This window comes from Euprymna scolopes, chromosome 15 (assembly GCF_053919585.1).
Source record: "Euprymna scolopes isolate OS-2025 chromosome 15, ASM5391958v1, whole genome shotgun sequence".
NCBI lineage: Eukaryota > Metazoa > Mollusca > Cephalopoda > Sepiida > Sepiolidae > Euprymna > Euprymna scolopes.
In genome coordinates, this window is record NC_136496.1 from 47,964,032 (window position 1) to 47,989,464 (window position 25,433).

The window sequence follows — 25,433 nt, forward strand, 5'->3', positions numbered from 1 at the left end:
AATCCTCAAAAAACTTTCAGAAACCTCAATGAAATACTTGAAATTTTCAATATTATATGGTCCAGTGGAAACGTAAATGAGACCTGGAAAGAGGCCACAATAATACCAATCTCCAAATCTGAAAACTCAAACATCCAATCCCAATCAAATAACGCTTCAGATCCATCGAATTTCAGACCAATAGCCCTAACAAGCTGCATTTGTAAAACCATGGAAAGGATTATAAACAGAAGACTAATCTGGTGCCTCGAAACAGAGAACCTCATCACGGAATCTCAATCAGGATTCAGGAAAAATCGAAGCTCAATAGACCATCTAGTCAGACTGGAAACCTTCATTAGAGAGGCCTTTCTAAGGAAGGAACATCTTACAGCAGTGTTCTTTGACATGAAAAAATCTTATGATACTGTATGGAAGTATGGTGTTACAAAAGATCTGAAGGAGCTTGGACTAAAAGGCCGAATGCCAATTTTTACTGAAAATTTTCTAAAAAAAACAGACTGTTCAGAGTAAAAGTTGGCACAACCCTCTCGGACTTGAAGGAACAAGAAAATGGAGTACCTCAAGGGAGTATATTATCAGTGACCGTTCAGTATTCGAATAAATAACATTAATCCTGGGGTAGACTCATCCCTATATGTGGATGACTTTTTAAATATGTACCTATAATCAAAAGGAAACTTCAATTGTGCCTAAACAAAAGAATGAAATGGACGGAAGAAAATGAATTTAAATTCTCGAGGAAAAAAACGGAAAAACGATAAAAAGTTGACATTCATCCCAGACATAAATTATCTGAAAAAAAAAATGTATAATGTGAATAATCTATACTCAGAAGCGCACGAATCCCACCTAGACCTAAGACGAGAAAAGTTAGCTCTTCAATACCTACTTAAACTCAAATCCTGCCCAAACAATCTGGCATACCAATGCACCTTCTATCCAAAATATGAAGAACTCTTCAACATGAGAGAAAAAAACCATCAAAACTATTGGTCTCCGAAGAACGAAAGCATTGAAGAATCCAAAATACCAATCTCTAGCATTCACAACTTCATACTACCTAAAACGCCCCCATGGACCATGAAACAAGTAGAAATAAAACTGAATCTAAACAAAAGTCCAAATCTACCACAAACCCTATTGAATATCATGACAAACTCCAGCATTTAAAATTACAATGTCCAGACTACACCTTTCTCTACACAGACAGGTCCAAAAGCAACAATCACACCGGATGTGCAACAACCTACCATAATACCACAATGAAGAAAAAACTTAAAAACGAAGCATCTATATTCACTGTAGAGACTATAGCTATTGACCTAGCACTTGACATAATTTCAAAGGAAACTACCAAAAATTTCATCATCCTCACCGATTCTCTATTAGTCTTACTATCTATACAAAACTAAAAACAAGAGAATCCACTAACAATAAAGTTACTAGAAAAAATCAACATCCTCTCAACCACCAAAAACATGATTTTTGTCTGGATCCCCAACCATGTGGGAATCAAAGGCAACGACAGGGTAGATACAGCTGCAAAAAAAATCTTCACATCTCTCAACTGACAATTATAAGATTCCTCATACTGACCTTAGGCCCCAGATAAAAGCACACATACAAAAAAAATGGCAACTACGATGGAATCAACATGAAAGCAGCAAACTATACTCCATAAAATCTAAACTTAAGGAACAATGTTGAAACGCCAAAAGATCATGCCGAGATAATACTGACTCGACTACACATAGAACGCACCAATATAACCGATTCATATATACTCGATGAAGAATTGGCACCAGAATGCATCCCATGCCAAGAGAGGCTCACAGTGGAACACATCCTAGTTAAATGTACTGACTTTGCTCCAACCAGAAAACTGTACTATGTGGAAAACAATATGGAGGACCTCTTTGAAAAAGTCAACCCAATGAATATCCTATCATACCTAAAAAAAGTAAGTCTATATATGAAAATCTTAGAAAATTTAAAGACATCCATATATACATATTCAACTATAAATACAACATCTGAAATATGCACACAACTAATTTCTTTTGAAAAATTTTTCCGACTTTTAATGGCAAAAAAAAAAAAGGTTGAAAAAGTGTTTGCCGAATAAATTCTCTTTCATGTAAAAAATCTGAAAATTTTTACGACCTGAATTATTACTTAACTCGCTTTTTCGCTTTGACTCTGATTTTCTTCTGTGGGCAGTAACATTCTCGAGGCATTTGGCTTTGTTGTCCCTCATTACTAGCATCTGCTGCTACAATGATTTTCCTCTTTGGGTTGAAATGTGCTAATGATAGGTTTGTTAATCAGTTTTTTATTTTTTTAAAAAAGCCTGTTTGTACCCTATTTTTTTACCAAATTATTTAACGTAGCTCTTATGTCATATATTTTTGGGATATGTACTATAGTAACTTATAATTTCAAGAAAGCCTAGAGTTTAGCAATGTTATTAAGTGTAGCCGTGTTCTTTTATAGTTTCAGCCTTTTCTGATTCTGGTTTTCTTCCTTTACTGATGATAATCTGTCCTAAATATTTCTTTGGGAAGAACTGTCATTTTTCAGAACACAGTATAAACTCATATTCTTCAATTCTTTGGACTTTGTGTTGTATCTCCATTTCTGCTTTTAATCAAACATTCATTAGTGTTGGGACAATTCCTAAATTTTTTCTGATTCCAGGAAAATGTTGATTAACGATTCGATACCAAGTATGATTCTGATTCCGATTCCCATGGAATTGTTGTTTTGAAATATACCATTATCTTTGGGATAATAGGGGCGCCTGAAATATTCCTTCCAAAACGAAAAAAGCTTTAGTGTTTTTACTATTTTAAAGCGCTTTTTTTTTTCTTTTTTTTTTTTTAAAGGTTTTAAACACAAGTAGTGGCTAGTTAGAACAACAAGTGTGCATGGCGGAAATTCTTCAGGGTTTAAATGTATTGTAGCGCTTTTATCGTGGTTGAAAAATGTTTTTCAACCGTCATATTACTTCCTATTTACTTGCTTCCCCACAAGGGCAGAGTTAGACACAAGGTCGGTTTTTAATGTAGAGAAGCATTTATTACTAAAAAACGAAATGGTGAAATATAAAAGCAAGTTAAGCTAAAAGTAAAAAAAAAATTAATTCAAAGAATTAAAGAAGGAAAAATATTTAAAGAAATTTCGAAACTCATTAAGATAAATAAAGATTACCTTTAAAGTAGTTAATAAAATTCTTGTACATCATCTCTATATAAATAAAATGAACTCATTTTTTCCCGTGTGAGTTTGACCTTAATAGGATTAAAAATCAAGACATTACATGCAAATGTAATATGCACAAACTGCAGCACAGGATCTGAGGTGTGCTATAGGCCTATTATCCGTGCACTTCCTCGATAACCGTACATTCCTATATTTTTTCGGGTGAGAGTTCATTACCAAAATCGGTTAGAATCAATGGAAGTTGTAAAATCTTTTCTCTCTAATGCATTCCTCCTACTCTTGCTCCCACTTAACACCACAGAGAATGCGTCCACAAGGAACAGTACGAATAAACACCGGTTTGGAATCGTAAAGGGTTATTTAGGCCATTTTTTCTTTTTTTTTCTCTTTCTTTTGCTTTTCTCCCATAAAAAAAAAAAATAAAAAATATTACGGTCCGATTAACATTATCTTTTTTCTTTTCTGCTTTTTTATTTAATGCACACTGCAGGACTACTCAGACTTTACTTCCAGTTTGACAACTGTAACCGAGGAATCTGACTATGAGCTTGATTTATTACTGCTTCCCACTAAAAAGTTATTAAATAAACAAACACTTCTTGAGTTACAATTTATTATTACAATGCATATCGTGAAATTACTTGCATTTCGCTTAAAAAACAAAAGCAAACAATAAATAAATAAAAATAATGAACGCGCTCAACGTCCGATTAAGATTAGATTGTTATGTTTTGCATTTTTTTTTAGCGTAAGACACACACTGCAAGACTACTCGGTTTTTACGACTCCAACCGAGGAATCTAGCTCTGAGCTTCACTTATTAGTGCTTTCAACTACACATTTTTTTTATAAAACAAACATTCCATTTTTTACAAATTACTATTACAACACTACGATAGCGTTAAATTACTTGCATTACACTTGAAAATCAAAAAAAAAAAACATAAACTTCGCGACTACTCGGTTTTTAGTTCCGGTTGGGACTACTCTAACCTAGGAATCTAACTATGAGCAATTTATTATTTACATTTATTATTTACATATTTATATCGGGAAATTACTTGCATTCCAATTGAAAAACAAAATAAAGAACCCGATAAACGTCCGATTAAGATCCGAAAAATATGATTGCTTTTTATTTACTGAAGAAATCTGCACATGTTTAAATTAACATTTATGAATGCTTCTGCTTCATTAACGAAATTACATTTGCTATATATTTAGTTCAAACATACAAATGCTGTTGCTTACGTTACGTTCGGGAAAGTCAGTTCAAACGAAAACACTTTGACAGTGTTTTATAGTTTTCAAATTATTTACCCAAAGTTAACACATTCGCCAGAATCGGTGACGATTTGTCTTCTCCAAATACATCCATAAGCACTGTGTTCTTCGAGATGATTAAACAATTACTTTAAATAAAAACACTAACAAATCAGACCATTACTTCTTTTTACATTTTCACCTTTTTTTATTTATTTATATTTTGGGAGTCCATTGCTGTACTAAGACTATAAGAACCATTTTCTCTTTTTATTAGACTTTTCCGTTACACCAAATTGAGTCACAGCAACATGTGGCAGGGTACAGTTAGTATTAATTATGTTATGAAAAGTTCTATGACGTTTTTATCATAAATTTTTGAGAACATTAATCTCACTTCAAACAAACAGTTCAACTTAAAAATATAAGAGAATCGTAATGAAAGAATCGTAAATCTAAGGTATTTTTTAATGATGCGATTCCGATTTCCCTCAAAATACACGATTCTTACGATTTCTGATTCCGATTGTCCCACCACTAATTCAAATATACAATGACATATTCCATACCAGCCAACATTGTGTCCATTATTTTTTTAGGATAGGTTTGGAGCCATCTTCAATCCAAAAGGAAGATGATTAAGTTTAAAACCTCCTTTATATGTATTTGTCAGATATTTCATATATTCTTCACTAACTTTAATCTGAAGGTAAGCTTGAAAGAAATCTAACTTTGAAAACACTTTAACTCTATTTAATTTAGTAAATATATCTTCTGGAAATGGTAGGCGATATGCATGTTTTTTCTATCAGCCATTTACTCCAGTCAAAAAATCAGTGTATACTTTGGTTTTTCCATTTTTCTACGTACGGTTAGCAATGCCAATCTAATTGACTTTTAAAATTACTCCAATTTTTTCCAACCTTTCTAATTTCTCATTTATTGCGTCCAGTGTCAAAAATGGTATTTTTCTTTTGGGTTTAAAAATGGGTTTTAACATTTTCTTCTAATTAAAAGTAAACTTCTGTTTTTGTGCACTGACTGAGTCCTTCTGAAAAAAACGCGAGAGAATTTGTTTTTCAAATACATAATATCATATTTAAATTTCGAGAGTGAATTTGAAATTTCTTCAACTGGAAAAATCCTCAAACCTGGTGTTTTCTTCCAAAAGTGATTTATTTTCTTTTGCCTGTTGTTTGAATAACTTTTCAAACTTCTATTGTTGGAATTGTTTTTGTTGTTCAATTACTGCTATAAAGTGGCATGTAGCACTTTAGTGAATTCCAAAATCTGTTGCATTTTACTTATGTATTCATGAGGAAAAAAATTACCCCAGTTTGTGTAGGCAATAACCTTTTTTTAAGTACAAACAAAAGGAAGGGCCAAGTTCTTACTTTTTGTAAAAATTTTTTTTTATTCCTCATTAAGAAAAACTGGGGAGAAAGAAAAAGTTTCTCACTTTCTGTATGTAATTATAAGACTTTTTAAAGTTGTTTGTTACAGTTGTTAGAAGACATGGATAATCAGTTCACCAATGTTCCATTCTACACATATATGCTGGTTGTCATATCACAAAGTGTTGAAAAGATTTTATTTGTTAAGACAAGAAATAATCACGTTTTTGGAGATGAAAGGTGAAGACACTGATGAAATGAAAGATGAAAGTTGGCTCTAGGATTTGGCTTTAGCCGTGGACATTACAGCACAATTAAACGATTTCAATTTGAAATTATAAATTGTAAAAACAAGCTCATCACTCAGCTGTATGATGACATCAAATCCTTATTTACAAAGTTGAGATTATGGAAGTCACAAGTCTCAAATGAAAATTTAATTCATTTTCCTACGTGCAAACAGCTAAAAAATAGTACTAATACTAAGGTACTAAGTTTTGCCAAGTATGACAATCGCCTGGAATCATTGTCAAAGGAATTTAAAAAAAGATTTCGTGATTTCTCATATTTTGAGCAAGAGTTTGCATTATTCACAGCGCCATTTACTTTTGATGTTACTAAGGCAGACGAAAACCTACAAATGGAACTGTTAGAAATGCAATCAGATTCTTTACTCAGAGCAAAGTATTTTGAAGTGGGAATACCTGATTTCTTTTCATACCTTCCGAAAAGGTTTATAAATTTCAGAAAGTTTGTCACACGGATTGTGGCAATGTTTGGTTCTACCTATTTGTGCGAACAATTATTTTCCTTCATGAAATTAATAAAGACTTCTCAGAGAACTAGGTTGAACAAACACTTATCTTCTCTTGTAAAGCTCGGAAATACACAGAAACTTCAGCCAGACATACCAAAGCTTGTCAAGAAGAAGAGGTGTCAAACCTCAGGACAAAACACAAAACATGTTTGAGTACTTGATAAAAAATGTTCATTTTGAATTATTATAATTTATGTGCATTTGTTGCATTCAAATATGTTGGTTATGTATGTTGCTTTTTAAATTTTCGTTATATTGAAATAAAGAACAGATTTATGTCATGCTAATTTCCTTTGTTATATTCTTTTGTTAAAGTACAAGTACTTTTAACTTGCATTCTTGAATATGACCAACCTATTGGATGTTTCTGAATTACCAGTAAAAGAAACATATTCAGCAATGATTTTTATTTAACGACTTTGATTAATATTGTAGGGGTGCGGCCCTCATGCCAGCACAAACTGATTCCTGTGGCCCCAAGGGGCTTTAAGTTTAACATGCCTATCCTAGACCTTTTTCTTACAACTTGCCTTAAGCTATGTTCATCTTCTGTTCTGTCTCCACTGGGATCTTCCGACCACTCTGTTGTATCAGTTAAGATAAAAACGAAATGTAATAGGTCCTCAGACATACCTTTGGTACAACGAAAAGGGGAAATACAATTAAGGGAATTTCGAAAACAAGTTGATTTTTTTTTTTTTTTTTTGTAAAATTTCTTCCATTGAAGATAAGTCAAAACAAATATTTTAAGTAGAAATTAAACATGCACCATGAAATTAATAACAATCAATTTCAGGAGTTATTTTATAAATTAAAAAATATAAAGAAAAAGTCATGATTAATTCAACAAAAATACAATAACATCAAATTTCAAGGGGAATAACATGTTTTATTTATCTTTTGATATTCATTTTTTGTTTTATTTTCTCTTTATCTTTGATAACTATTTAAAATTTAACTTTTTTTTTTGCAACTTCAATTGCTAACTGATTTTTATTCCACTTTCTAGAATATTCTTATTTCTAAATGAAATTTAAAAATAACTAAATTTTTGATTAAATTTTAGCCTTTTATATTCAATCGTCTCAAATTATTCCTATTTATTTATTTGACTTTTAAAAAAATATTTTTAACAATTATTTTTTAAATCTAAATAAATTGGTTTTGTAAATGTTACCTTATCCTACAACAGAACACTGATCACTAATTTGGTTTTTTAAAGGTATTCGGGGTTGCTGACAATGAATCTTATAATTAAACCTGCCGCAAATTTACACCGCCTTTGGTAGTGTTTTTCTTACATGATACATTCGTGTGCGAACAGGCGTAGTGAAGTGTCTTATCACATCGCGTAGGAATCTTTCTAATGAGAAAGTTTTTAAAAAAACAAAAACACTGTGGTTCATTTTTTTTTTTTTTTGTCTTATGTAGTTTTTAATGCTTTTTTAATGCTTTTTCAATTGATTAAAAAATAAAATTTTCACAAGCGGTTAGCAAAAACATAAGCAGCAAACACATTTTTATGTTTTTTGTTTGGGGGCGGGGTATTCCATTAACAGGTGCTTCTGTAGTTTAATTAACCGTTTTTCTGTAAGTGACGTGCCAACATTTACCATTTCACAAAAATTCTGTTTACATTGGGGAAGGGTGGTGGTGGTGGTGGAGCTTTCGAAATCGCCTTCGCCTTAATGCTGTTTCTAACAACCTTTTTATTTTTATTTTTATTTTTTTGTTAGGGGTTGGGAAACATTTACCTATACTCACATCACAACTGTGATACCAGGCATCGGTGAATGTCGACTAAGTCCTTTAGTTGAATGGCTCTGAGTGACTAGTATATTTGCTAAGTTATGGTTCAAAGGATTTTTAAAAAAGTTAAACTTTTTCCTTTTATAATAAATTTTTCAGGTTTTTTTTGTTTTTGTTGTTGCAAAGAAGTTCCAAAAGAAATGTTGAAGGCGGTGAAATGGCAAGGGCTAGAGGTTCATACTATGCAAATGGTAAATTTGCGGGTTTGACCCCTTAAAAAAAACAAATTAGAGTGGTCGGTGTTCTGCTGTAGTGTAAGGTAACATTTACCATTGGTTTATTTCTATATTTTTATTATATAATTATATACTTATCGTCCTTTAATGTTTATTCTTATTTAATGTCTTAATTTACATCTTTATTTCTATATAAAAAAGTAAATTTTTGGTAATTGTTTATTTCTATATAAAAAAGTAAATTTTTGGTAATTGTTTATTTCTATATAAAAAAAGTAAATTTTTGGTAATTGTTTATTTCTTTATAAAAAAAGTAAATTTTTGGTAATTGTTTATTTCTATTGTTAAATAAAAGTTATTTATTGAACTTCCGAAGTCGCCTCCGTCTTAATGTTGTTTTTGACATTTTTTTTGTTTTTGTTGTGCAAAGAAGTTCCAAAAGAAACGTTTAATTGCTTCATTCGCAAAATATTTTAATGAAATGTAAATTTCTAAAAGAAAAACAAATTAAATTCACTTACCGCATTGTTCTATTAAACCTTTTATTGTTTAAATAATTTGACTTTGCTTGTTATATTTGTTAAAAAATATAAAGATTGACAAGACATTTTTCATTTACTAATGAGACTTTTCATTCATTTACTAATGGAAGAGTGTCAGTAAAAAAAAAACTTGCCAAAAGATAAGTGCCCTTTTTTTTTTTTTTTTTTTTTTTTTTTTTTTTTTTAGTCACCAGTCGGAAAAACCACTGATTTTTAACATGATTTACTCGGAATGAGAGCACTGTAAAATCTTTTTTCTCTAAGGGTTAAGTATTCATCAACTTTTTCATGGACTTGACGTAGTTAGGCTATCAATGCACACTAAAAGGAGAGATAAGACCAAAGTTTGAGAAAAAAATTGAAAGATTGACAAAAGAATTTTAATATTGTCAGACAAGGTTGAAAGAATTGAGTTGTTCAACCTACCAAGAAGTCAGGGCAATATTGGATTTCCAAGAGTTAAATAAGTATGTTGCCTGTCACACCAATGATGGAATCGACATATATGAAGAAGTCATGAGGAAGTAGAGAAGAATGGAGCAGCCAAAATTATCAACTAAATGATATGTTGTGTATAACGCTAAGCAAGCATTCAACTATGTTCTATTTGGTGTCGGTTTATAAATATGAGCTAAATTATACTTAATTTGCATATCACTACATCTCCCTATAATGCGGGGGTGGGCTTTATGCCACGAGTACTTCTTGTGTCCTCCTGAACATCTTCCTTTATCTTTCTTTCCCTTGGAGATCTGGATCGTGTTTCCCTATAATCGCAGTGTTCCTCCTGCATATTCGTATCTTCCTCTTCTACCTCGTCCCTTTGTACTTCTTCCTCCGCAGTCTCATTCTGCAGCAACTCTTCTGTTACGTCAATAATGGGCAACTCTGAAGGCATTTCCTCATCCGATTGTTCTCCTTGGGATCTTATTTGGTCAGCATGAGTTAAAACACTGTTCCCATTTTCTTTATTTAATATTGCAGTATTATGTCCTTTCTGCATAATAAATTCTGCTTTCTTGGCTTTCGTATTCCTATTTCTTTTGTACCACAGCTTTTGATTGGTAGCATATGACATAGTTAAAGGGGACCTTAATTGTCTGCCCATTAAGGCAGATGGACTTTCTGGCCTGCTTGCATGCGGAATTGTTCTATAACTTAGTAACTTGGTAGGAAAGCATCGATTTTCTCCTTCTGTTGCAAGCATGCTTTTATGCCCTTCTTTACCGTCTGGACCATCCTTTCCGCTATCCCATTACTCTGAGGGTTGTAGGGAGGGGTTTATACTAGCGATAAAAAGACTCCAACTCTTTATTTTTTGTAGCCACTTTTAGAATTTTCTCCATTAGTGCTTCATCTGAAGAGATATTGAGTAACCCAAAAATGATATCTCATTACTGTTGGTTACACACTTTTTTGTATTTACTGTCATGCCAGCATCTCTTAGCCGGTTCAATATATTTTCAGTTTTTTCTTTAAATCATCTTCATTTAAATTTCCAATATCATCTTGATAACAGATGGTATTTTCAACATTTCCTATTACTTTTTCAATAGCTTTTTGAAAAATTGCACTTGCCGTTTTGATGCCATACAACATCCTTTTCCACTGTAACAGGCCTATAGGTGTGTTTATCGTCATCACTTCTTTAAAATTTTCATCTATGGGAATTTGGTGGTAAGCTGATTTTAGGTCTATCGTCAAAAATACTTTCATTCCGGCAAGTTTATGTAAAGCTACTTCCACATTCGGAATAGGGTACGAGGGTGCAAACTTTATGGTTCACCCCTATTTTATAATTTCCACAAATTCTCAAGTCATTGTCTTTTCTTTTTAGTACCACAATGGGTGATGCCCATTTACTTTCTCCTGAAGAGGCAGGTTCTAATAAATCTTCCTTTATTAACTTTCACAACTTAGCTATTACTAACAGTAATAAATGCACTGGTACTTTTCTCGCTTTGTAGTAGGAGAGGGGAACATTTTCTCTTAATTTCAGGCTAGTTTCATAATGTTTTAGTTTTCCTGTTTTTTCCATTTCTATCTCATTAATCAACTTCATTGAATTTATTTTTAAGATATCATTCCCCAATAGTCCATGCGTTTTTCGGAAATTTGTAACTATAATGGGTATTACTTCATATTTTTCTTCTAGTTCTATTGAACCTTCAATGTAACCCATAATTGTTATAACCGAGCCATCAAACTGACATAATTGTACGTTGCTTTTTAAAAAAAAAGCAGTTTTCCCATTTTATCCTACAAATTTCTGGAAATTATGGTTACTTCATTGCCAGTATCTATCAAGATTTCAACGACACAATTGTTGATTTTCATTTTTATTTTGTATTTCCATTTCTTGATCCAGTTTTTTTGTATATTATCCTTCTTTATATTAAAAATTTGTCTATTTCCATCCTCTATTCTTTCCACATTTTTCGTTTTACATACTTCTTTGAAGTGATTCTTTTTAAAACACTTTGAACATGTTTTTCCAAATGCTGGGCATTTTTCTTATGAATTTTTCCACAGTAAGTACATTTTTTTCTTTTCGTTTCTACCGTATGTGTCAGCCATTATTTCTTTGTAGGAATTTTTTTTATTTTGCTTATAGGTATGTATTAATTCCTGCTGTATAAATTCTGGACACATGTTCCAGGGCATGTTTGTAAGTTGTCACTGTTCCATTAGCTATGTGCCGAATTATGCATGCTTTCAATCAAGTTGGATAAACTCTTCTTCTGTTGTCTATTCTTCTGTTCCTAGTTTTTCAAATTCACAATATTTACTCTCATTTCTTAACCAGTGTAAATATTTTACTATCAGTTCATCCACTTCCTGCTTCATTGCCATAAACTTGGTCCTTTCTGCAATCACCAGTCTTTTCTTTGGCCTCATGTTTCACTTGATAACCTGACTTATTTCTTCAAAAGTCATTTCTTCTAGTTCTCGAGGTTTTAAGCCATTGTAGCAACCTTCATAATTGTTTCACAACCAGTGTTAGCCATGAACAAGCCGGCGATTTCATTCTTCCCTTTTTGTTTTTGTTGTCTTTCAACTTTTTGCATCTAGCATTAGCAGCCAAGCAATGAATCAAAGTATCTACTTATTCCGGGTCTTCAAAGAGCAGAGAACATCCTATCGTTGACGCCATTGATATGTTGTGTATAATGCTAAACAAGCGTTCAACAACCACCTGTTCTAGTTAATGTCGGTTTATAAATATGAGCTACCTGCTCATATCTAAATTATACTTAAATTGCATATAACTACACTAAATTTACAAACTTAAAAGAACCCTTCGAAAAAGAAAATCCTAAAACCATTCCAAATTTCTTAAAAAGAGCAAATCTTTACCATCAAATAACAAACTATACTAAAACATTGCCTGAATATACCAAGTGAAAATCGACTCTGAAAGTATCTAAAAATATAAATCTTATATGCAATATTAAATGACCCAAAGAGGGTCTTCTGTCTTGCATCCATTCAATGAACCATAAACCAAACTCCTCAGAGAAGAGGTGTGTGCACCCTGCATTAATTAATGCATCATGCGTCAGTCTGTTGACCCATGCATCACTGGCAGGTTGGTTTTCATTTTACTTGATGTGAGAGTGGCGTTGGCATCCCCCTCTCCCATTTCTGTTTTCTGGACATTTTGATGCGATGTAGTCCTTCCTCTGGTATCTGTAGCATCAGATGGTTAGCTTATGGTGCTGCCTGACTTGTTCAAACTGGCAGTGCTCAGCCAGATGATTAGGCCGGAACCAATTAAAACAATGCAACGAGTTCTCTGTGAGCTTGGGGAGAGGCACTTCTTCTGAGACTGATTGGTTGACAGTAGCAGCAATCTTTTTATTGTTTACGATTGTCCTTGTTCAGCTGAGCATGCTTTGTGTCTGGATGTGGTGAATGTTGGCAGATGCACGCAACAACTTCTGGGTAGAAGTCATGAATGCATACTTCTGTGTCTGGCTGGGGACTCCTCTAAACAAGATGGAGAGTTTTGTCAATGCCGCGTAGAACTTGTCTATTGACTCATTTGAGCATAAAGTGCATCATAAAAACTGCTTGTACACCTTACATGGGTCAAGTAAAAAGACTCCAAGTACAAATCAGTCTACCTTCAAATATAAATAAAGGTCAGAGAAATCTATTTTAAATTGAGAGCAAACTGTCTGGTGCTACCAGATCAGGCTGTCTATTGGCTTCCTAAGACGAAATGCACCTTCATCGATTTTCTGTTTTTGTTTTCTATTCTCTTTTGTAAAACTTAATTATGTTCTACAAAAACAACAACACCCTTACGTTAAGTATTTTAAAATTCATCCTAACAAATGTTTTTCATGTTACCTTGTTTAAACTTGTTTTTCTTATATACATGTATTTATTTGTCTGTACTTTTCCTGTCTTATTCCTCCCTCCTCCCTTTGCGACTACTATTGAAACGGGCAAAATACTGCTCACCCATACTAGCGATAAAAAAACAAAATGCCGGGAATTATTTTCTCTATTACAATAGATAAAGTTAGGACTTTATTTAAAAAAAAAAAAAAAAAAAAAAATGTAAATTTAATATTTAAACATCTGAATGTAACAACTTTTATTCTATAAATAGATAGGCACACGTGCACAAGTTATCCAGAAATAGAAATCTTCTCCCATTCTAGAAAGACCCGGCAATATGCCGGTTGGTAAAAAGATGGCGAACCATTATGGCAAACAGACGTTAAGTATTTTAAAATTCATCCTAACAAATGGTTTTCATGTTACCTTGTTTAAACTTGTTTTTCTTATATAAATGTATTTATTTGTCTGTACTTTTCCTGTCTTATTCCTCCCTCCTCCCTTTGCGACTACTATTGAAACGGGCAAAATACTGCTCACCCATACTAGCGATAAAAACACCAAAATGCCGGGAATTATTTTCTCTATTACAATAGATAAAGTTAGGACTTTATTTAAGTAATATACTTAATATATAATATTACTGCAAGCTTGCTTATATTGAAAATGCTTGCTTCCTAGCTAGCCAATCAAACCATCTAATATAGTTAGTCTTATTTTCAATTATATTCAAAATATAATACAGTGACATTAGCAAAGAAAAAGTCACCTATGAAAACGAACCTCCTAAATTAAAACCTTGAATAATTATCTAAACTCAAATGTAAATTAATATTAAGCCGACTTTACAAATTGATAAAAGTTAATTGTTGGATTTTAATTATAAGGTGAAGCTCCAATGATTCAAACTCGAGATAGATAATGCTAAAAACTTCCACCCATTAATATGGGAGAGGAGATTATCATCAAAAGTGTCCTGAATTGATAATTTAGCACCGGACTTTACTACTTAGATATTAATAAGTCACTTGTACCCATTTCCCCCCCCCACACTTTTTTTTTTTAATGGAGAGTAGATAATACAGTGGATGTGTTATCGGCAGCTCCAGTAACTCTCGCTTCTCCTTTTTTGTCCCTCAGTCCTCATTCAAATGAGTGATTTTTCTGACAAAGGGTGAAAAAAAAGCTGCTTTAAAGGTCGGTGGTAGTTGGTGAACAGTAGTCTGAGATGTCGGAAATTTTCTATCTCTATGTCTATCCTTGTGGCCATGTCACTATTAAGGGTGCTGGAGGTAAACGTTTTGTCTGGGCTGATGTTATCCGCCTGATAGTCAGGGACCCGAACCTTGGATTAACCACTAAGGAGGCTGTCCTATCAGCAGGTGCAAAGTACTGGGACTGCCGTATTGCCATTAGGTGAATGGACTCTGGACCATGCAGTAGTCTCTGTTGGGGCCTCTCGATGCCATACTAGTGGGTAATTGTTACGGCTTTACCTTTTCATTTGCTACAAAAAAAAAAAAAAAAATTTTCCTGTCTTTTTCTATCTTACTTTCCCTCTCTGTACTGTTCTCACCAAGTATGCCGACCTGTTCCACAAATCCCAAAGCCTCAACATGAAATATCTCCAGAAAAAAAAAACGCGAATAAACCTAGAACCCCATCTTCCAACGTAGACCCCTACTACCAGGTCTCCTTTTCCAACATCAGGGGTCTACGTTCCAACCTTCCAGAGGTTGAAATCCAATTACAGGAGACGAAACCAGACATATTCTTTCTGAAACTGGAATGGGGCCGACCACTTCCCTAGATGAGTTCATAATTAACGGATACTCTAACTTAACAGCTAAATCTGACCCCCAAGATCGCCATGGGCATGGAATATGTGCATACATTAAAGATGGCTTCCCGTGTGGCAGGGATATCTCTAGAGAAGATCCTAATTTACCCTATATGTGCTTCCGGGTTGCACTTGCTTACACCACTGCATTTATATTTGCCCTCTATCGGCCCCACAACAGCGGGGTTACTATCTTTAAGAGCATATCTGAGAAAATAGACCACATCCTGTCTGCACATCCCTCGGCTAACATCCACATCTGTGGTGACTTCAACATCCATAACATGGAATGGCTGACCCATTCAAATAAGACAGACAATGAGGGGAGGTTTTGTCATGATTTTGCCATTGCTTATGACCTCACTCAGATTGTTCGCGAACCCACCCATGTGCCCGATACTACTGGTCAATATGCAAGCCTCCTAGACTTTTTTCTCTCAACTTCCCCTGAGCTATGTTCATGTTCCGTTCATTCTCCTCTAGGATCCTCCGACCACTCCGTCGTATCAGTTAAGATAAAAATGAAATATAATAAGTTCCCAGACGTACCCCTCCAGCATACTGTATACCGATACTCTATGGCTGACTGGGATATCTTCCGTACATTCATATCTGATTTACCTCTGCATTCCATGCTTAAAAAGGATGTGTCCTCTATAATATCAGATCTGACCGAATGGTTAATTGTAGGCATAGACCAATTCATACCATCTAAAAAATTCCAACAAAAACCTAACAGCCAGCCATGATTCTCCCCAGAATGTGCTGCTATCGTGCACAGAAATCACTTTTTCCATAACTACCAACGTAATAGATGCACTGAGACTAAAGCTGCTTTCAGGACTGCCAGCAACCACTGTAAAAGAGTAATAAAAAATGCAAGAGAACTATATGCCCAATCTGTTAAATCCAAAGTAGCTGATCAGGGGCTTGGTTCGCATCAGTTTTGGCAAATAACAAATAGGATCCTGAACAGAAGTGTGCGTTCTGTCCCAACCATTATCAATGGACCAGAGGTCATCTCGTCAGCATCAGACACGGCCAAACTATTTGCCAAGAACTTTGCAGCTAATTCTACCCTATGCGACGAAGGCCATCAACTCCCCATATTTCCTCCTATAACACAGAACACGCTATGCAACATACAAATATCTGTGCATGAGGTCGCCAAGCTAATCAAGAACCTTGATTCCAGTAAAACAACTGGCCCTGACGGCATCCCAATTATAGTGTTAAAAAAGCTTCAACAAGAACTTGCTCCCATACTTACGAAACTGTTTAAGCGTTGCCTTAAGGAGAAGTGCTTTCCGACTCCCTGGAAAACCTCATTAGCCCTGTATTTAAGAATTCAGGTGATAAGTCATCTCCCTCTCAGTACAGACCAATAAGTCTCCTGTGTGTTATGAGTAAGTTGCTGGAATCCATATTAGAGAAATAGTAAACCACCTCAGCAGAAACAATCTTCTTAGTGACACACAATATGGTTTCCGTTCTGCAAGATCTACTGCAGATGTGCTAACGGTTATATCTCACAGGATTAGTGAATCTCTTTACAAAGGCTTCCTTTCTAGGGCAATTGCTCTTGACATATCAAAGGCCTTCGACAAGGTATGGCATAAGGAACTACATCACAAGATTTCCAGCTACGATATAACTGGAAATGTTTTCTCAATCATTAAATCATTTCTCTCCGATAGGCTCATAAGAGTAGTGGTTGATGGACAAAAATCAGAGGCCTGCAGTATTAATGCTGGAGTCCCTCAAGGGTCAATCCTGGGCCCAACTCTCTTCCTGATCTACAACAATGACCTCCCTAAACACATACTTAAATCATTTGTTGACATCTATGCTGATGACACGACCATCTACGGCAACATATCAAAGGCTGTAAATGACAAAGTTCTCTCTGATTCTCTCTCCTCTGATCTTGAGCGCGTTGTCCAGTGGTGGAAGACGTGGCTGGTTACCTTTAATACATCTAAAACCAAACTCCTATCTTTACATCATCAACGCTCTGATCCCCATCTGGCAACAATTGAAATGGATGTTTGTCCTTTACTCCTGATCTGAAATGGAACACGTACATCAAGTCTGTTGCCGAGGTCGCTGGAAAGATGGTGGGATCCTTCTACCGCCCCAGAAGATATCTCACTACTGATGCAATTCTCTATCTATATACAAGCCAAGTACATCCAAGGATGGAATACTGCTGCCATATCTGGGAGGAGCTGCTAAAAACAGCCTATCCTGCCTTGACAGAGTACAAAATAGACCGTGGCTTAGTGGGGGATGCCCTGTTCTCTACCCTGCAACCCCTCTCCCACAGAAGAGACGTTGCGAGCCTATCCTTGTTTTATCGTTATTTCCATGGCAGGTGCTCGTCTGAACTCCAATCTCTGGTCTCCCCTCTCCAATCTTTCACAAAAAACACCCGTCTAGCTGAATCCACTGTGAAAAATTTCCCCACTCTTTATCTGTGCCTAAATCAAAACGTGGAGTCCATGAACAAAGCTTTTTTCTTAGAACTGCACGCCTGTGGAACTCTGTTCCGTCTACCTGCTTCCCACCTGACTACAACTTGGATGTCTTCAAGTCCAACGTTAACAAATTCCTAATGAACCGTCCCCTTAAGTAAACACTTCATCAAATCTCCACACTAACGTACTGTACTTGCAATAACCCTTATCCCTGAGTGGCTTCTGGGCCTTGATAAGTGGTGACCACCGTGTAAAAAAAAAAAAAAACGTTTTTTTTTTTTTTTGTCCTTCCCTACTTCCCAACCCTGTCGGTGGGGTATTAGAATCACAAACTCTCCCATTGCAGAGAGTAAAAGCCTCTCAAAGGGGCCACCCGTTGGCCGTGGGTGGCAACCTGTAATGACTCGGAAAGGATCCTCGTGGCGGAGTAACTGATATCTAGGGAAATTAAAAATATCAGATGCAACACTCCACTTTGGCCTAGTACTAGGCTAGATGGGCAGTCGGAGGGGCCCGATCCGATCAATCGGCTAGTTACGTCAAGCCCTAACACATCTACTTTTTTATCAATTTCCTCTAAATCGTAACAAATATAGTTCTACCCTGTACCACTATAAACTATATACATATTTTCCCCTCTTTTTCATGTGTTAGAAGGCGGTTGCCAGGGTCAAATGTGCCAAATGATTAAAGTGATGACATGGCTGTATAGTGCTGAAAGTTACCACAAATGACTTGGATTGTGTAACTAAAGGATTATGGGTGCTCATGGCTCCTATTTGGAAGATGTATACTATTTATGTAGCCCTGGCATGACAAGGCGAATGGGTTTCCCCCTTAACATGCCCCAATATTGGACTCCGAGGTGAGTACAAGCGCCAACACGTCGACTTGGATAGTTCTGATAATGAACTACATCAAACATCCTCAAAATTTGTTGTATTGGAACTCACTGAAGAAACCAAAATAACTGACTTATCACCGTTTATTATACATAAAATTATATCGGCATATATTACCCCCAAAAATGTAAAAACTTTAAAAAATAAAATCCTACTGGTGAAAGTGGAAAGAGAAAAACCTGCCACTTTTCTCCTAGGAATGAAAACTTTCCACAACATAAATATCACAACTTATCCACACAAGAATCTGAATACATCCGAAGGTGTAGTAAAATCGAAAGACCTATCAATGTGCACTACTGAAGAGATAACAAAATAACTTAAAAACCAAGGTGAAAGAATTACAATAAAAAAAGAGAATCAGACTATACATATGAACACTTACATTATGCAGTTCGATAGACCCACTATCCTAAAAGAAATCAAAATTGGGTTCAACGTTGAAAAAGTTGAACCATTTATACCAAACCCACTTCGGTGCTTTAAATGCCAGAAGTTTGGGCACCATGAGGATGCATGTAGGGGATGAGCAGTGTGCGGCAGATGTAGCCAGAGAGATCCAGACCACATTGTCAATGACTGCAATCTTGATTGCAAATGTGCAAATTGTGGAGAAAACCATCCTGCTTATGCTAGAGCATGCAGAATCTGGAAGAAAGAAAAGGAAGTAGTGTCAATAAAACATACCAAAAACATCTTCCTTGAAGCCAGGAAAATAGTAGATGGATACATGAAGGAAAAGACGTACCCTCAAGTCACCTCAAGTTGTATATCATCCAACATCACTAACCAAGACTCCAAATATGAAATAGTAATAAAGAAATGGTTACAATTGGGACCAAACAACTGGCCCAAATTTATAAATGAAATCAAACCAAACATATCATCAAAAATTAATCATCCCATTAAATCATCAGCTAATATCTATATATATAAAAGCGAAAATGTATGTATGTATGTATGTACGCTTTTCCTCGATGTCCACAAAAGGCTTCTTTCAGAGAAGCGCTTGCTCGGTTCACAACTTCTTAAAACTTTTTATATCATCTATAAATTGTAATATCTCAGAGTTACCCACGAAGCTCGCCTGTCTATTTAATTTTATTGACTTTCAAACGTTAATTATTCCACATTTCCCGCATCGGCACGCGTTACATTCGGTTTTTGGTATAAAAAAAAGTGAAATTCAACTCTAATCACAGGCCAAAAGCCAGTTGTCACAAGAGAGCTAAGTAACGTTTGTTCCATGTCGACTTTGTTATATCAGACTGTAGTTTTTTTTCACGGGCACCTGTTTTTTTTCACATACCCCGAAAAACACCCGGGACACCGCCGGGTACCCCTCGCTAGTTACCAATAAAACAAATTCTCGACCAAAATCAGAACATCCAAAAAAACAAAATCGATCAAAAGAAAGACCACAAAAATCACCAGTACGTCGTGCCGATGCCAAAAAAGACAAAACTAAGGAAAAACAAAATCAGTTAAAAGAAAGACGACACTGGTCACCAATACGTCTTCCCCATGGTGAAAAAAACACACTTGAAAAACAGACAAAAAATACATCTACCAAAAAAACAAAATAATATAAAGAAATTGCCACAAACAGAAGCCACTACTACTACTATTACTACTACTACAAATAGATTTATAGAACTAGAAGATATGGAAACTGAAGTTACTCCTCAAACCAAAAAAAATCCTCATGAATTACAAGAAAATCCAATGGAATTGCCATGGATTGAAAGCAAATTACAATGAAATTTTATTGTTGCAAATCAAATTTAATCCTTTGGTTAAGAAACCTTCCTTAAGGATGAGGACAATTTGAATATAAAACACTATCAACAATATAACTACATTCATAATACAGGACTTAATAATACTGTAACCCTTTTCCCCCTCCCATTGCAAAACCCAATCATATTCTGCAAGGCAGAGAACAAAAATGATAAAATCCACTATAAAACAACCAAATCAAAAGCTACAAACTAACGATTGAAAATACAAGGAGCTTGAAGAATAAAAATCTCATATAAAATAACTGGATACAACATCGAATACTATTCCCAAAATAACTGGATTTGGCATTAAATAACCCACAAAGGGTTGATATGCCGTTAAAAAAAAAAAAAAAATGAGAGCAAACTGTATTGCTCTATTAATGTTTTTTTAAATGTTTGTAGCTTGCTGGCTACTTGTAATAAAGTAATGATTTTGGTTAAAATTGATTGATTTTAAAAGAGCAAATATTATTATAGTTGTCTTTCTTGGTGAAAATATAGCTGAAAAAAGTTTAGTGCTCTATTAAATATTGTGGGAATAATTATAAAATTTTTTAAATAATTAAAACTGAAAATAAAAAAATATGTACACACACAAAGCTTTATGGATTTCTCTGATATATTGACATTCAGACTGGGCATAAATTTTCCCATTGAAAGGTGTCATATCTAACCATGTTTGAAATTCACTTTTCTACTTTTATGTTTTACAGGGTGTTCAAAACTGTTGCAACAGACATAAAACTCTTAATCTCAAAGGTATTATTGTCTCTTTATTATTTTTCTTGTCTTAAATACTAAATTTTCTTTTATTTGTCCACTTGCACATTTCTGAGGTGTCACAAATGAGCAATTCATTTCTTTTATTGATTACTGAAGCCTCTCAACTATATTTCTGTATGTTTGCAACTCTAACTCTGTTGCAACTTCACCTTGTCATTTATTTGTTATGCCTTTTAAGGCATCTCCCTTTTTAACTATGTGAAAAGAAATATGATTTTTTTTTTTTTACAGAGAATTACACTCTTAACTATTTCATGTGATAGTTCTCCAAAATGCAGCTATGATTCCATTTTTTCCACCATTATTTCTGAACTCCTCCAATTCTATATTAAAATGTTCTATGTACTATTTTATTGTATTTGGGATCTGATCTGGCAACTTGTTAAAAAAGTATTGATTCAATGATAGCTTTTCTTATTTGCCTTAACAGTAACCATCCAGATGGAGAAAAAAATATTAAATGTCTTGTGATGAAGGCAGCTCACCCCCACCCAAAACAACACAAAATTACCTGTGCTCAACATATCTCATTCAAATCAGTGACATAGTGAGTTCATTATAAGCAAGATCAATTCTAAAATCAATTCTTGGTGATTAACCTGCTACTTGATTCTAGTTGAAAGCCTGTGATATAACTTTTTAAGTTTCTTAGTACAGCTATTATGTTGAAAGAAATCCTAGGACACCATTTGTTTATTCCATTATTCATATTTTATCATATTTTTGCTGTAAACTTTTAGTTTTTGATTTTCTATATTTGAATAATGATTTACAGTTGTATTTAATATTTTTAACTTATTTTCACGTTTCAAATTTTGTTTTATTTCCAATGTTGCATAATAATTTTTTCTTAAAGCCAATACAACAATAAATTGTCTCGTTTGAGATTTTCCTTCTAGATTCATTTTTCATTCAAGTTTAGTTTATTTCATTCAAAGAGATGGCTTGATACCTTTTCCAAGTATTAATGCAAGCGAACTTACCACCTTCAACAGATCTCGAATTCAGTATTCCAAGTCAGCAGTCATGCCAATAACACCCTCCACCCCTACATCTCTAGTCTTTTATCAAAAAGCAGTAATTATAGTGTTTGTTAACTGTTATTGCTTCAAACAATTAAGAAGCATTGATTAAAGTATCACGAAAGGATCAAAATAATGAGTAATGCTATTATTCAGTTTCTTATTTGATTTTTACTTTTAACAACTTTGAATGTAATGTTTTTTTTTTGCCTTTCTCAATCTCTATACTTAACTTTGCACAAGAAGTGTTTGTAATTGCTTTAGTGTGTTTAAAAACTGATAAACTCCACGCATAGTGTTGGAAATTCTTATTTTATATGAAAAGTGTCATGCAACAGTAAAGATTGCAATCAAACAAAAATAATGATGATACAAATATTTATAGAAAAAATCTAACAAGTCTATAATGCATGGAAAAAACAATTAAAAAAGATTTAACCAATCTAATTGCATACAAGAGACATCTAATCACATACGGCAGTCCAATACATGGATTTATGTCTACTTAGAAGAAAGATATTCAATCAATAGGAAAAATTTATATTTATAAAATGTATGATTTTGTAAAGTCTAAAACTAAACTTATTCTTGAATTTTATGAAATATAAGAAGTTGTGTGTGCATAGAGAAAATCAATGAATGCTTTGAAATGATGGTAATATTTGCATTAACTAAAAACTTAATACCTCAAAATCTAGTTGCCTTATTAATCTAGTGAAGTTAAGCAATTCATTGGAGCTTATACAACACAAGATGTTTGTAGTCTCTAATTTAAAAAGAATCCTATGTAGCTCTATCAGTAATGATTTCTTAGAAGCTCAGAATCCTAGATATGCAAAATTTTTCTCATCATTTTAACTAGTAAATTATTTTAACTGTTGCATATTTTTTTAAGCATTTTAAACTAAAAAACTATTGTTTACAAGTTACTTGCCATAAACATGAATCTGTTGATTTTGCAAAAACCAAAATCTGGCACCAGTGTTTGCTTCATGTATTGTCAATTGTTTTTTAAAAGTTCTTAGCTGAAATTAGTTTCTGCATAACTTTACTGAAATGAATGACTACTTAACTATTAAGAGATATTTTACAAGTAAAACATTTAATGTCGAATTGGTATATATGAAAGCAATTGTAAACGAGGCAAAGTTGACAGCAGAGCCACAAATTTTGTCATTATTTTATTGGTTAAGATCAAATGACACAAATATTGAATCTATTCTTAATGTTTTGTCAAATATTTGTTGGATTTAGCTTTCATTATTTGAATAAATAAGGTTAAATTATTGAAAACATTGAGAACAACAAAACCAATTATGGAGAATTGATTGCGAGAGGTAAATGCAAGTGTATATGACTTCTGTAGATTGAATGTTTGGCATGCATAGGTTATTTGGTTTAGTAATATAATCAGTACCCCAGCTGTATAAGAGAGAAGTGTTAGTCCAACTATATTGATATATATTTATTTCATTTGTTTTGAACTAATAGTCAACAACAAAAAAATGTAATTCAATCTTATAGAAATTCTTTTTAAATAATATTCTGTACGGATTAAATTTAGCTCAATTTATAGTTTTATGAAACCAAATTATAAATTGTGAACGAAATGCAAATAGTACAGAACATTATTATATATTTGGATTATTTAGATTACTGGTCTGATCTTGAGTGTTATTTTCACAATGGTCGATGTAACCTCCAACCTTCTTCAGTTTATTTTGTAGAAGTTGGAAATTTTTCTATTGAATTTGGGAATCTGTACAGTTTTGAATAAAACCCATGTAATCCATGGAGGTAGCATGTTCCTGTTCCATCAGACATGACTAGGAGTCCTAAGTAATTGAATCTTGAGTGTCATTCACACTGAGATTGAACTTTCAATCTCCAGAAGATTGTTTTTGTTTTTTACAACTGAATTTTACCAAGTACTCTATCTGAATAATAGACATTAGCAGGATTAATCCCTTCTAGGGACCAGCTCCTTCTCCAGGTATGGTATCAGTCAGTAGTTGTGAATCTAAACTTACAATTTGCAATTATAGACCTATTGGACGTCTTAAGACATGGTGCATTCAGATGTCTGATTGGTTCACTGTTTTGGCGACTGTTTGCCTGACCAATTCCAAATCAGGGTTCAATTTTTCCTAGTCAGGAAGAATACAACATCAAAGTCAGGTCATTCTTTTTCACTATAACAGCATTATCAATATTGGTAACTTCATTCCAGAAATTGGCTTCACTGGACACTGCTCAATAGATGGATAACGTGAAGTCTGAGCAGGAACCAAAATCCATGGTCAGCATCTCAATCTAAGTGAATCCTCTTATCCACCTGCAGATTGACCTTAATCACTCCTCTGCTGATCATGTTCTTTTCATCAACAGCCAGTACTTCTGTCTTGCATCCATTCAGTGAACCATAAACCAAATCTTTACCAGCAAATAACAAACTATACTAAAACATTGCCTGAATATACCAAGTGAAAATCGACTCTGAAAGTATCTAAAAATATAAATCTTATATGCAACATCAAATGACCCAAAGAAAGTCTTCTGTCTTGCACCCATTCAATGACCCATAAAACAAACTCCTCAAAGAGGAGGTGTGTGCACCCTACATTAATTAATGCATCATGCGTCAGTCTGTTGACCCATGCATCACTGGCAGGTTGGTTTTCATTTTACTTGATGTGAGAGTGGCGTTGGCATCCCCCCTCCCATTTCTGTTTTCTGGACATTTTGATGCGATGTAGTCCTCCCTCTGGTATCTGTAGCATCAGATGGTTAGCTTATGGTGCTGCCTGACTTGTTCAAACTGGCAGTGCTCAGCCAGATGATTAGGCCGGAACCAATTAAAACAATGCAACGAGTTCTCTGTGAGCTTGGGGAGAGGCACTTCTTCTGAGACTGATTGGTTGACAGTAGCAGCAATCTTTTTATTGTTTACGATTGTCCTTGTTCAGCTGAGCATGCTTTGTGTCTGGATGTGGTGAATGTTGGCAGATGCACGCAACAACTTCTGGGTAGAAGTCATGAATGCATACTT

At 34.2% G+C, this 25,433-nt stretch overlaps 1 protein-coding gene across 3 annotated transcripts in view; it reads left to right on the top strand.

The window, feature by feature from the left end:
* LOC145293819 (uncharacterized) overlaps nt 1-25,433 on the top strand; it is a 248,040-nt gene that overhangs the window by 60,168 nt on the left and 162,439 nt on the right. For 2 of the 3 annotated variants that reach the window (XM_080140444.1, XM_080140445.1), the window contains exon 3: nt 21,293-21,338. The exons of the other annotated variant lie outside the window; for it this stretch is intronic. In XM_080140444.1, coding sequence (XP_079996570.1) covers nt 21,293-21,338 — 46 coding nt within the window. The remainder of the gene's footprint in view (nt 1-21,292; nt 21,339-25,433) is intronic. 3 annotated transcript variants of the gene reach the window in all.